The 13,393-nt window shown below is 41.9% G+C and overlaps 1 protein-coding gene across 2 annotated transcripts in view; it reads right to left on the bottom strand.

Annotated features, from left to right (window-relative positions):
• The window catches only part of F8 (coagulation factor VIII), a 127,620-nt gene that overhangs the window by 22,632 nt on the left and 91,595 nt on the right, over window positions 1-13,393 (bottom strand). Inside the window, exons 15-22 of one of the 2 annotated variants that reach the window (XM_030305330.1) lie at window positions 12,843-12,996; window positions 10,531-10,743; window positions 10,116-10,344; window positions 9,514-9,696; window positions 8,041-8,157; window positions 7,142-7,213; window positions 5,827-5,912; window positions 919-1,074 (exon numbers count right to left, since the gene is read on the bottom strand). In XM_030305330.1, the coding sequence (XP_030161190.1) occupies window positions 919-1,074; window positions 5,827-5,912; window positions 7,142-7,213; window positions 8,041-8,157; window positions 9,514-9,696; window positions 10,116-10,344; window positions 10,531-10,743; window positions 12,843-12,996 (1,210 nt within the window). The remainder of the gene's footprint in view (window positions 1-918; window positions 1,075-5,826; window positions 5,913-7,141; window positions 7,214-8,040; window positions 8,158-9,513; window positions 9,697-10,115; window positions 10,345-10,530; window positions 10,744-12,842; window positions 12,997-13,393) is intronic. The other variant, XM_030305332.1, reaches the window with a different exon arrangement.

Below are 13,393 nucleotides of genomic sequence, written 5' to 3' on the forward strand. Positions count from 1 at the left end.
TAACCACACCAGGGAGAGAAGAAAGCCACTGTGAAGGGAGCAGTGACCTTCAGTGGAGAGATGAAGCCAAATCCTCTAAAAGGAGGGCACGAGGAGAATAAATATCATATATGTGTGTGTGTGTGTGTGTGTGTGTGTGTGTGTGTGTGTATATATATATATATATATATATATATATATCAAGTAAACTGTGCACCCAACATGGGGCTCAAACTCACAACCCCAATATCAAGAGCCTGTTGAATGAAGGGTCTTGTGATCACTTCCCAAGGTTTCCCCTGGCCCTTTTTTTTTAAAATTTTTTTTTCAACGTTTATTTTATTTTTGCGACAGAGAGAGACAGAGCATGAACGGGGGAGGGGCAGAGAGAGAGGGAGACACAGAATCGGAAACAGGCTCCAGGCCCCGAGCCATCAGCCCAGAGCCCGACGCGGGGCTCGAACTCCCGGACCGCGAGATCGTGACCTGGCTGAAGTCGGACGCTTAACCGACTGCGCCACCCAGGCGCCCCTCCCCTGGCCCTTTATGTGGAAGACACAGATCTTTACCTCCATTAGGGTGTTGCCCCCATGAACTCAAGTCTTCAAGCTACGGCCTGCTGGATATTCCACCTGACGGCCCTATTGTCATCTCACACTTAGAATATCCATAAGCAAACTCATAATGTTATCAATCCACTCAGTCCCGAGTCACAGATTTCTGTCAACAGAGCATACCTCTTCATTTGTATTATCTAGGAGATCTTTGATGCTACTATGTTTTTATCCAGACATCCATAATCACTCCTATTGCCCCAAAGTGGAAAAATCTTTTTTGGAGTTAAGTTTGTAGAAGGTAGGAGTGTTTGTCCCATATCTGAAATCTGTCAGAAGCTCTTTAAAACACTCATGCATTCTCTTAAAAGAACTCATGACATACCATTAAGGTCCCAGTGGAATTCCCTCGATAACTCTGCCACTTCTTTCCATCAAGACTATACATGATGATAAACTGAGAGATGTACAGGCTGGACAACTTCTGACGGGCGCCCTGGGTCATGATGCTGTGAATGATCATTGGTGCCAACAGATCCACCTGCCAATTAAAACAACACTTTATCTTAAATGTATGTAGCACCTTCTGAAATTCATTATTGGCTTAAGAAGAATCTACATCAATACAGATATGCTCAGTATCCCCTTGGACGTGCAGTGAAATAGACGGCAACGTTGGAATGTGGATGTGTGTGGAGCGGGGAGATAAATGATGGGAACAAGAAGGAAAGGGCTTATTGGGTTCTCAGCCTACTTCCTGACACACCAGACCGCTTCCAAATCAATGGGCCTTACTTCCTGTACCTGCATCCCGTGTGCTGCACTTAGGGACCCACATAACCTAGTGCTTTGCCTCAGCCTCAGCATCAGCCTCAGCAAAGCCGATTTCCTCCCCTCTCCCCAGACCAGTCTCCATCCCAACATCACTATCAGTGATAGACCGCTGTCTCTCCTTCAAGTGTTACTTCAGAAACGATTTCTCCTGGTTAGCCTTCCCTGACTTGCCCAGATATATTTAGTGCTCCTTTCTCTATACTTCTGTTTCACTTTGTGTATAAAACTTCATGAGAGCATATTATTGCATTATATTATAAAGCTTTCTTTGCTTATATTCCTTCATTGTTAGACTGTGATCCTTAAGGCAGTGAACCTGTTTGAGTCACCTAACCTCTGTGTGTCTCAATTTCTTTATATGTAGAGTAGAAATAATAATGGTGTTTATCGCAAAGGTTTACCAGAGGATTAAGGGGTTAATACATGTGATGTGCTGAGTTCAGTGCCTGGCACATACTAAACACTTAATAAATGGTAGCTTTTATTTTATTTTTATGTTTTTATTTATTTATTTTGAGGGTGGGGTGTGGCAGAGAGAGAGGGAGAGGGAGAGAGAATCCCAAGCAGGCTCCATGCTGACAGACCTGGGGCTTGATCCCATGAATCATGAGATCAGGACCTGAGCCGAAATCAACAATCAGAAGCTCAGGGGCACCTGGGTGGCTCAGTCAGGTGAGCGTCTGACTTCGGCTCAGGTCATGATCTCACGGTTTGTGAGTTTGAGCCCCACATCAGGCTCACTGCTGTTGGTGCAGATTCCGCTTCAGATCCTTTGTACCCTCTCTCTCTGCCCCTCCACCTGCTCATGCTCTGTCTCTTAAAAATAAATAAACATTAAAAAAAAAAGAAGAATTGGGGCAGGGGGACACCAGGGTGCCTCAGTCGTTTGAGTGACCAACTCTTGGTTTTGGCTCAGGTCATGATCTTGCACTTCATGAATTTGAGACCCATGTCAGGCTCCACGCTGACAGTGCAGAGTCTGTTGGGGGTTTTCTCTCTCCCTCTCTCTCTCTCTGCCCCTTCCTGGCTGGTGCTCTCTTTGTCTCTCTCTGAAAATAAATAAATAAATAAATAAATAAATAAATAAATAAATGGAAGCTTCACCGACTGAGCCACCCAGGCAACCCTAAATGGTAGCTTTTATATTCTCTCTAGCTGTAGACCTAACCTGGCATCTGGTATAATACTGATGCACAGGAAATGTTTTGGAATGAATGAGTGAATAATGGCAGAGTGGTAAGGAATAATTGGTTCTTTTTGTTTGTTTGTTTTTAAAGAAATTTGTTTGAAGTGAATAGATGTTTGAATGATAATGTTTATTATTTTTTTAATATATATTTTGAAATTTTATTTAAATCTGAGGCAGTTAATATATCGTGTAGTATTGGTTTCAGGACTGAATTTAGTGACTCATCCCTTACATATGACACCCATGATCATCCCAACAAGTGCCCTCCTTAGTACCCACCTCCCATTTAGTCCATCCCCCTACCCACAACTCCTCCAGCAGCCCTCAGTTTGTTCCCTGTATTTAAGAGTCTCTTCTGGTTTGTCTCCCTCTCTGTTTTTATCTTAATTTTGCTTCCCTTCCCCTATGTTCATCTGTTTTGTTTCTTACATAGGAATGACTGGTTCTTAAAGAAGAGAGCACAGGCTATGCAAGCATTAGAAGGAATTGTGGCATCAGCGCCCTGATAAGCAAGTCCAACTTAACTTCTCACAGATGCCTGGCACACTCAGATTGGACTGTAATGACACTTGAGCTTCATAACTAACTGTCTCCTTCAGTAAGTGCCATCCATCTATCCATCCATTCATTCAAAGATGTTTTTAGCACTTGTTATGTGCTAAGCACTGTTCTAGGTACTGGAATTGAGCAGGGAACAAGAAAACAAAAGCCCTGCCCTAATGTAACTTACATTTGAGTTAGAGAAACAGACTACATGTTATATAGATGTTTTTGTTTACAGCATCACGTAGCAGTAAGTACAGGAGAAGAAGAAGGAGGGCTGCGGGACAGAGAGTGGCACAGTCTTCAGAAGCTATAGCACTATCTGCGCCCTGATTAGAAGATACTTTCAATTGAAGACACTTTAGTTTTACTCTTTGTGTCGGGGCATAAACGACTGTAAGTACGAGGGGCAAAACTCATGACTTTTGTTGAATTGAGTTGTACTGTTTTCTATGTTGTGTATGCGAGGTCTCTTTTGGACCACTGACTCTTGCACTTTCTAGCAGTTGTAAGAAAGCCTTGCCAGCCACCCTTTCCACCTGCGTTCTGCAACTGATGAATTCTTGGCAAACCGCCAGTCTCATCTACTTCACTTTCTTGTGCTTCTTCTCTATTATAATTGGAATCTCAGAGCGACTTGGCATTTACAGAGTCAACATCTTCACCTATGTATCCAGCCATGTATTTGAGTGTGACAACAGGACACACCTCTGTATGAGGGAGTAAGCAAAGCAGTAATGAGTCACCGGGTACACAAATACAAACATGGCAGCTAGACATCTCTGACTGCCAGCCTGGCTCCCTAGAACCATTTCTCTTTCTTTCTTTTTCTTTCTTTCTTTCTTTCTTTCTTTCTTTCTTTCTTTCTTTCTTTCTTTCTTTCTTTCTTCTTTTTTTTGTAAGTGAACATAACTTTTTATTTCCCTTGGATATTTATTGCATAAAGTCACCAGATCATGAAAATGTGTATCTGGGCTTCAGTAGAATATGACGGCAAAAACAAAACAAAACAAAACAAAAAACAAAACCTTCAGGATGAGGTGATTTAATACAGATTGGATGGTAATACAATTAAGTGAGGATTTGTGGTTCAATTACCATAAGCAAACCATGGCAGTTAACAGATGCTTATCAACCTGAAGGGAGCATTCTAGAAACAGTATAGTATAATGATTACAAATTAGGCCTCTGGAGCCCAACTATCAGGGTTTGAATTTTGGCTCAACCACTTACTGGCTGTGACTGGGCAAGTTATTTAACTTTGTTTGAGCTTTCTTAGCTGAAATGACAATCATAATGACAGGTGTGGTAGGGATTTACTAGCTTGATTTGTTTAAAGCACCCAGTAAGGAAGCCCTGTGTATATCAATATTTTGATCATGAATTTGCTAAAGCATAAAAAAGTGTATTGATCAAGTCAGTAAATTATGTGAAACTGGAAAGACTAAGACAGTCTTTGGGAGACAGAAGCTTGGCAAGCTGTAACAATTGGCCAAATCTAAGTGGAAACGTAATGCTGTGTATTACTCAAGTTCTTGGCTGGGCACAGAAAAGGCACTCCAGTTACTAGTCCTGGGAGGTCATGTGCAGTTAGAGAGATAGAATTCCCCAAATGGAAATGAGAATGCTGTTCCAATAAATAGATAAGTCAATGGAACACCACATGCAGGGCACCCAAACGGATGATGGTATCCACTACCCAGGGATACATGTCGGGTTGAAAGTGATAACCGCGGAAATACAGGGTGAAAACATGTGGTTTGGCCGCCTCACAAAGAAACAGACATACTTAGGAATCAGTGAGCGCCAGTTCAGGCTGAGCCACAACTGGCCGTGCTGACGACCAATGAGCCACTGTGACATTGAGAGATGTGCTCTTTCCAGGTCTCACTGGTGTACCACTTTATCTCTCCCCAATCCCTATTTAGTATTTTAATCTCAAGAAAACAGGAGCAGATGCTGTCTTGCAGCAAAGGAGGGAAATGTATAGGTAATGGCGTCGGTCAGCTCAGAAGTCAGCAGCACGAGGACCCGATGTGGGGAGACAAGGTGGCGGGGCGTGTGTGTATTCCCCGCTTTGGGCTGTAAGTTCCGGACATGGAGGCGCGTTAGAGGGTTGAAAACAAAGCTGGAAGCAGTCACGTTTTCTCCCTTTCCCTGGGTGGGCTCTAGAAGGAAGCTACGCTTGTGGTTAGGCAGAGGGCGGAGTTGGCATGAGTTCCTATATGTGTGCCCTTGAAGGGTCACAGTCCCGACTTAGCACATGCTCATTTGGTAGCATTTTTAGCTATGTTGGATCACATATATCATTAAAATGAATTTCAGATGTTTCTTTTTAAATGTGGCCACTGGGAAATGTTGACTGACACCCATGGTTGCATTTGTGGTTCGAAGTGTGTTTCTACTGGGCAGTGTGGCTCTAGAGGAAATGGGGAGTGAGCAGATCTGAAAGACTTTGTCATTTGAAAAGAAACTGAATGACCCTAAAGACGCTGTTTCAGTCACTGGTTCCGTTTGTTTCCCATATTGGACTAACATATCAGCATACTCAATTCCATTCCCAAATCATTATTCCTCATTGTCTTTGTACAAATCCTAAGCCACTGTGTTCTTTTCTGGTCTGTTACTTGGAGTTTGACGACAATGACTACGGCTTAAAGCAGATGTATAACGTTTTGAGCTTGCAAGAGAACACACGACATGATTGAACACAAGGTACTTTCTAACCTTGATCCAGGAAATGGGGTCCTTGGTGCTCCAGGCATTGATTGATCCAGAATAGTGAAGTCTGGCCAGCTTTGGGGCCCACTGTCCTTTGCCCAAGAAAGGGGAGAGAGATTAGATTCAGCTGGGTTGGTCCTAGACACTTAGGAAATAAACTTTCTCTCTTGAGAAAGGGTACACCTAGCTGTGGAGAAGATAAAGGCATAAAACATAGTAGGATTTTATTTTCTAAACTTAATAATTTTGTTTATTAGTACCTCTAATTAGCTGACACTGGAATGTGTTACCAGTACTATAGAATAATATCATTATTTCTTTATTACAAAATGTATGTTCCTGGTAGCAAAGTTAGAAAATGAAAAAAATAAGACACAGGGGCTCCTGGGGGGCTCAGTCGGTTAACCGTCCGACTTCAGCTCAGGTCATGATGTCACCACTGGTGAGTTCGAGCCCCACATCGGGCTCTGTGCAGACAGCTTGGAGCCTGGAGACTGCTTTGGATTCTGTGTCTCCCTCTCTCTCTGCCCCTCCCCTGCTGGAGCTCTTTCTCTCTGTCTCTCAAATATAAATAAATGTTAAAAAATTAAAAAAAATAAGACATAAATAAAAATAAAAGTGAAAAAAGTATCCGTTTATGCAGAGAAAAATAATACAATTATGCAGAGAAAAATAATACTATTTTGGTATATCACTCTCAAGCTTCATTTTCAAAGGGCATTTTGCTCCCTCTAAAACAGGGATTGACAAACTTTTTTCTGTAAATGGCCAGATAGTAAATAATTTAGGCTTTGCAGATCATCTGGTCTCTGTTTCAGCTATGTAACTGCTGTTGTAGACAATTATAAGTGAGTGGGTGTGGCTGTATGTACCCATAGAAGATTTTATTTACAGACACTGAAATTTGAGTTTCATATAACTTTCACATGTGATGATACAGTCTTCTTTTGTTCTCTCCCAATCATTTAAAAATAGAAAAATAATTCTTAGGAACACTTGGGTGGCGCAGTCATTACACATCCAACTTCAGCTCATGTCATAATCTCACAGTTTGTGAGTTTGAACCTCGCATCGGGCTCTGTGCTGACAGCTGACAGCCTGGAGCCTGCTTCAAATTCTGTGTCTTCCTCTCTCTCTGCCCCTCCCCTTCTCGCACACTGTCTCTCTTTCTCTCTCTCTCTTTCAAAAATAAATAAACATTTAAAAATAAAATAGAGTTCACACTTAAGAAAAAAGAAAGAGAGGCATTTATGGAGCAGAATTAACAGAAGTAAAAAAGATCTAATCAGTGCAGTTCTTGTAGACAAAAAGTGGTATTTACCATACTGTCCTGAAGCTGTGATCTGGAAATCTCTAATGCGTCCAGAAGCCATTCCCAGTGGAATCTGACACTCTGAAATCAAAGTGGAGGAACACAACAGCTAGACATACAGAAAATGTAGCTTCACAGATGCAAGTCAATGAAAACGGGAGAACACCAACAAATGGTCATATTTTTACTGTTCACGATGTGCCAAGAACTATATTAAATGTTTATTGTACTCTCTGTCTCATTTAATTCACTCCAATAGCTAGGTGCCACAAGTATCCGTGCCCTGCAGCTGAGGAACGCAATGGCTCTCTTACTTGCTTAGGGTTAAATATCAAACTCTTCCAGGTGATATTTGTAAGTTATCTTTGATAACTGAACCAAAATTAAGTTTCCCAATTTGTTCTTGGAGCTTCACTGAGTTGTGAAAATGAAGATATTTTTAGCACTGGTTTGTTGTATATTTACAGCTTCGGGTTCAAAATGTTCGAAGCTTCAACCATATCTGCCCTTCTCTGGGGACTCTGATCATTTGTACCAGCAATATTCACTTTAGATTTGGAAATGACCATAAGCTTGCATTGATTTCTTGACAAAGGCAAGCATTGGAGGAAGGAGGAAAGCTGTATGGAAGTAGGCTGAGACGGGGCGCCCAGGGTGGGGCGACGCTCAGCCGGTTGACACTCTGACTCCTGATTTTGGCTCAGGTCACGATCCCCGGGTCTTGACACTGACCCCTGCGTTGGGCTCCACACTCAGTGTGGAGCCTACCTGAGATTCTCTCTGTCTCTCTGCCTCTGTCTCTGTCTCTGTCTCTCCCCCTCTCCCCCATTTGTGTGCTCTATTTCTCCCTAAAAAAAACGAGAAGCGGGCTGACTAGGAAGGGGGCGTCTGCGCACAGCGCTACTCACCCGGGCTGTATACCAGAAAGAGAGTGCTCATCCCAGCTTGCAGGTGTTCGCCAATTAGGCATTCTATCCGCCAAATTCCAACTTTGGATGGTAGCATTTCCACTGTCTCAAAAACACCTTATCAAAAACAAAAGGAACAAAAATGATTTCTTTTTGCTAAAAAAAAAAAAAAAAAAAGACTGGCAGATGCATTGGTTTATGCAGAATATCAAAGGAGATCTACCTAAGTCAGTTCTATCACCCTCGGACCCTCAAACCCAAATTGCTCGCTATGTGAGCCCTACAGTTTGGAGGCACCGGGGATTGAGTCATGGCAGCCCCCACCCCTGGGAAATAGGAGAGACAGGGTGGTGGCAGCCTTTGCTGGTGCAGACAGGAGAAAGCCACTGCACTCTCAGGGTTTTCCAGAGACAAAGGTTTATTTCCCATTGGGCACATGTGAGCTCCCTGGGACAGGGAGGCCTGGGCAAGGTCCTCATGGATCTGGTCCACTAGGGCCACCTTGAGGCTAAAGTAACCTGGCAGCAAGAAGCTAGAGGTGAAGGCTGAGGGGCTGAGGAATGAGTCACAAGCGGCCAACTAGGATAAAGGTGCCCTTTAAGGTGCCAACTAGGATAAGGGTGCCGTAAGTTTACCCTTTCCATGCTGGAGTTGAAAGCAGCTGCCAGGGTTGGGAGCAGGGGGACACACAATAAACACAAGGTAGAGGAAGAAAGGACTCAACTGTGCCTCCCTTTCCCAATGTAGGTATCTCGGAGTGGACACTGCTGCTTTGTACTTGAACTGTATTTGTGATGTAAAGTGACTGCAGGAATGTTTATTATGCAAGAGTGAGCAGAGAGGCGCCTGGGTGGCTCAGTCAGTTAAGCATCCGACTCTTGATTTCAGCTCAGGTCATGATCTCACAGTTCATGAGATCGAGCGCCACATGGGGCTCTGTGCTTGGGATTCTCTGTCCCTCTCTTTCTGCCCTTCCTCTGCTTGCGCTCTCTCTTTCTCTCAAAAATAAATTAAAAAGAAAACAGTGAGCAGAAAAGTCATTGAACTTATTGGAAGTTTTACACAAGAACGGGGGAAGTTCATTCCCATGATGAAAGCTGATCAACATTATGAGTACTGCTTAATCGATATACTGGTTATATACATAAACAAATCACTCTATGGATAACTGCTAGTGCCGTGTGGGATCTCAGATGGGGAAAATAATCTCCTTTTCCTAGTAAAGTGCTGCAACATGAATTATTCCTGCTTTCTGTTCTGTTTCTTTTAGAGCACATTATCTGTATCTGAAATTATCATGCTCATTTGCTAAATTATTTAGTATGTCTCTATAGAGTAAAGTGAGTTGAAGAAGTAAGTTACCTGAGATCAGGGAGTGTGTGTGCTCTGTCCTTGGATTGCTCTCCCAGTGTCCGGACCATTTGAGTGGAACAATAGGTACAGTAGTCAAAAAGAGCACAAACTAACTCATACCTGGATACAGATTGTAGACTGCCATCTTATATTCCTCTTTTTTCCGTACAGTGAACACCTGCCCACTGAAATGAATAGAATGAATGTTTTCATTGCTCCCCATGCTGAGAAGATACCATCGGATCTTTTGATCCTGAGCCACTACCAAGCCGGGTAGTGTGTCCATCACATAGCCGTTGATTGCTGGAGGAGAACACGAAGAAGGCTGTTAAAACCTATTCTCGCAGCACCTGGCTCGCTCAGTTGAGCGTCGGACTTCGGCTCAGGTCATGATCTCATGGTTCGTGGGTTTGAGCTCCACGTCGGGCTCTGTGCTGACAGCTCAGAGCCTGGAGCCTGCTTCGGATTCTGCATCTCCCTCTCTCTCTGCCCCTCCCCTGCTCATGCTCTCTTTCTCAAAAATAAATAAACATTAAAGTAAGTTAAAAAGATCTATTCTAGAAGTTTCTTTCCCTCTACTCCAGTAAAAAGTATTGATTCCTGTGAGGATTCCACTCCCATACATACACTCCCAATTCATATACTGTGGAAACATCAGGCTCACGTCTCATCTGTTGTAGTGCTTTTCACACGGAGTAATATTTGGGTGTGGGATACATTACCGTGGAAGCGGTACTTTTCTTTAAAAGTGGGATCCTCCTTCTGGATACTGCAGGGGGCTCTACAGCTCCTTTCCATGTTTTCCGTGAAGTACCAGCTCTTAGTCTCATCAAAAATGGTGAAAAACAGAGCAAACTCCTGCACTGTCACTTGTCTCCCGTGAGCGGGGCTCAGTGTGTTACTGCGGCAGATCAGAAGGGGTCCAATCAAGCCCGAGTGCACGTCTTTTTCCTGAGAGAGAAGACATCAATCCTTAGTAGATCCCAGAGTGATACCTCTCAAACACAAATATGATGGCACCTCCCCTATTTAAAGCTTTCCATTAAACTTAGGGTAAATACCAAAATTCTTGGCAGATAACACAAAGCCCATTCCTTTTAAACCAGTAAGCAGCAGGCACAGTACACACTTACTTACCAAATCAACATCAGAAAAATAAGCCCAAGCCTTGCAGTCAAACTCATCTTCAGTGGGTGCCATCTGATGTTGTACTTTCCAGAAGTAAACTCTGGTTTCATTAGGGTTGACAAACTTTTTTCTAGGTTCTGCTCCTTGCCTCTGATCTTCCTCATAAGAAATCAGGCTAGAATAGAAGGAGTAGGGACGAGAAGCCTGGTTTTTGAAAGTTACCTTCAGAGAAAAGAAGTGAATACAAATTTTAAAAAAGAATTCAAGTGTCATGTTTTAGGATCTTATAAAGTTCTTCGCTTAGGGTTTACGTCCCTAATAGTAATGCCTATTTTTGGCTTTTCCCAAGTTTTAATACCCAAAGGAAGTGGTACAGAGGATGGATGTTATTAGAACCCAAAAGGAAGGATCTTCAGAGGAAAGTGGGGAAGTTTTGAATTCTAAAATCTTTAAAGCATGAATTGAAAGTTGCAAAAGAGAAAATTCCTAAATACTTAAAAGCAATCTGAAGTGAAAGGGAAAATATCACACCAGGGGTTTTAAGAGACCATAAGCCCAGGAATTGAATCATATGGTTCTTATGACAAATTCTAGGGTGAATGCATATGATCCTTAAAAAAGACTTCAGTTGTTTAAAAGTTAGACATGCTTCATATGACATATGGAAGCTAAAATCAGAATCAAGACAGAAAAAAAAATTCACTTGCAATCTCATAATCTTAGGTCCTTCTACATCCTTAATATAAACACTCAATTGGACCAATGGATGACTATTTTTGGAAAAGAATAAAACTACTTTAATTTTTGGCTCACACAATGCATCAAAATAACTTCTAGTCTACAGGAATTACTGATGGAGTAAAAGGTTAAATGTTAAGAAATTAAACTGTAAAATAAAGTTGAAGAAAGTGTGATTTTAAGAAAAACAATCTTTGTATAGGGAAGGATTTTTATTTATTTATTTTAATGTTTGTTTTTTGGGGGGAGAGAGAGACACAGAGAGAGAGAAACAGAGTGTGAGTGGGGGAGGGGCAGAGAGAGCGGGAGACACAGAATCTGAAGCAGGCTCCAGGCTCTGAGCTGCCAGCACAGAACCTGACGTGGGGCTCGAACCCACGAACCATGAGATCATGACCTGAGCCAAAGTCCGACGCTCAACCGACTGAGCCGTGCAGGTACCTCAAGGGAAGGATTTTTATAAACATAAAAGCTATGTAAGTGTCATAAAGGAAAGATTTATGGGTTACTGCCTAAAAATTCAAACCTGTTTTATTTAAAAAACCACTATATATAAAATTAAAAGACAACAAACTTGGAAAAATATATAACATATATGGTAATATAAATTGATAAGAAAAGCACTCCCTCCAAAAAATGTCAAATGGGCAAAGGACATTAACAGATAATGAATGTTTCTCTACATTGCTCTTCCAGAATTTTGTCCTGGTAAACGGTTGTGATTACAGCATTACTGAACTGTTGAAAAAATATCAAACTACTTAAAAGGTGGTTCGAAGTATATGGCTAAGTAAACCATACATTTACATAACAGACTACTATGCCATCATTAAACAAAAGTATTTAGAAAGTCTTTTTAATGACATGAGAAATACTTACCACATGATATTTAGTCAAAAGAAGTAGAATTATACATTGTAGAATTCTGAACCCATAAAGAGAAGGATACATAAGACAAAGATAACATACACCAAAATGGTAGTTATGGGATTATTTTTCAACTTCTTTATTTTCTATACTTTGAAATTTTTCAAAAGTGAGAATACATTATTTTTTTAAAATTTTTTAATTTATTTTTGAGAGAGAGCATGAGCAGGGGAGGGACAGAGAGGGTGACAGAGGATCTGAAGCAGGCTCTGTGCTGTCAGCAGCAAGCCCGATGTGGGGCTCAAACTCATGAACCATGAGATCATGACCTGAGCTGAAGTCGGCCGCTCAACTGACTGAGCCACCCAGGTGCCGAGAATACATTAGCTTTTAATTTTTAATTTTTTTAGTTTATTTATTTATTTTGAGAGAGACACAGACAGTTCGAGTGGGGGAGGGGCAGAGAGAGAGAGAGAGAGAGAGAGAGAGAGAGAGAAAGAGAGAATCCGTAACAGTCTCTGTGCTATCAGTGCAGAGCCCAATGTGGGGCTCAAACTCACAAAACTGTGAGATCATGACCTGAGCCAAAACCAAGAGTGGGATGCTCAATCAGGCGCCCCAAGAATACATTATTCTTATAATTAGAAACAATGTGTGTGTGTGTATATATATATATATATGATTAATTTTTTTTAATTCCATTGTCCTTAACTCACCATGATATTGTCTTCAACTTCTGCTCTTATATATGGCCCCAAGAGTCCCAAGTGTTCATTCAGCTCTCCACGGTATAAGGGCTGAGTGAAGGATCCATCAGTAAATTCCTGGAAAACCACCTTCTTGAACTGAGGGACATCCCCACCTGGAGCCCTGGGAGGAAAAGCAATGTCTTCATGGACCAGGTGGGCAGAAAAAGCTCAAATGTATTTGAGACACATTTAGTAGAACTGATGATGAACTGGAAGTGTAATGGAGTGGAGAGAGGAGAACAAAGGATTAAAGAGAACCTCCAGGCTTCTGATTTGGGCAAATGGATGGATGGTGATGCAATTCACTGAGATGGGGAACCCCGGAGGACGAGGTGGTTGGAGTATACAGTTTTGAACACATGGATATCTGTGTAAATTCAATTGGCAAATACCTAGAGGCTGAGAGCTCACAAGAGATCTAGATGAACACTATCCATATTCAGATGATATCCAAATCAGGGGAGCAGCTTATCAAAGCTGATAGTCAATTTTGTTATGTCCTCATCTTATTGGATGAC

The sequence above is a fragment of the Lynx canadensis genome, chromosome X (assembly GCF_007474595.2).
Source record: "Lynx canadensis isolate LIC74 chromosome X, mLynCan4.pri.v2, whole genome shotgun sequence".
NCBI lineage: Eukaryota > Metazoa > Chordata > Mammalia > Carnivora > Felidae > Lynx > Lynx canadensis.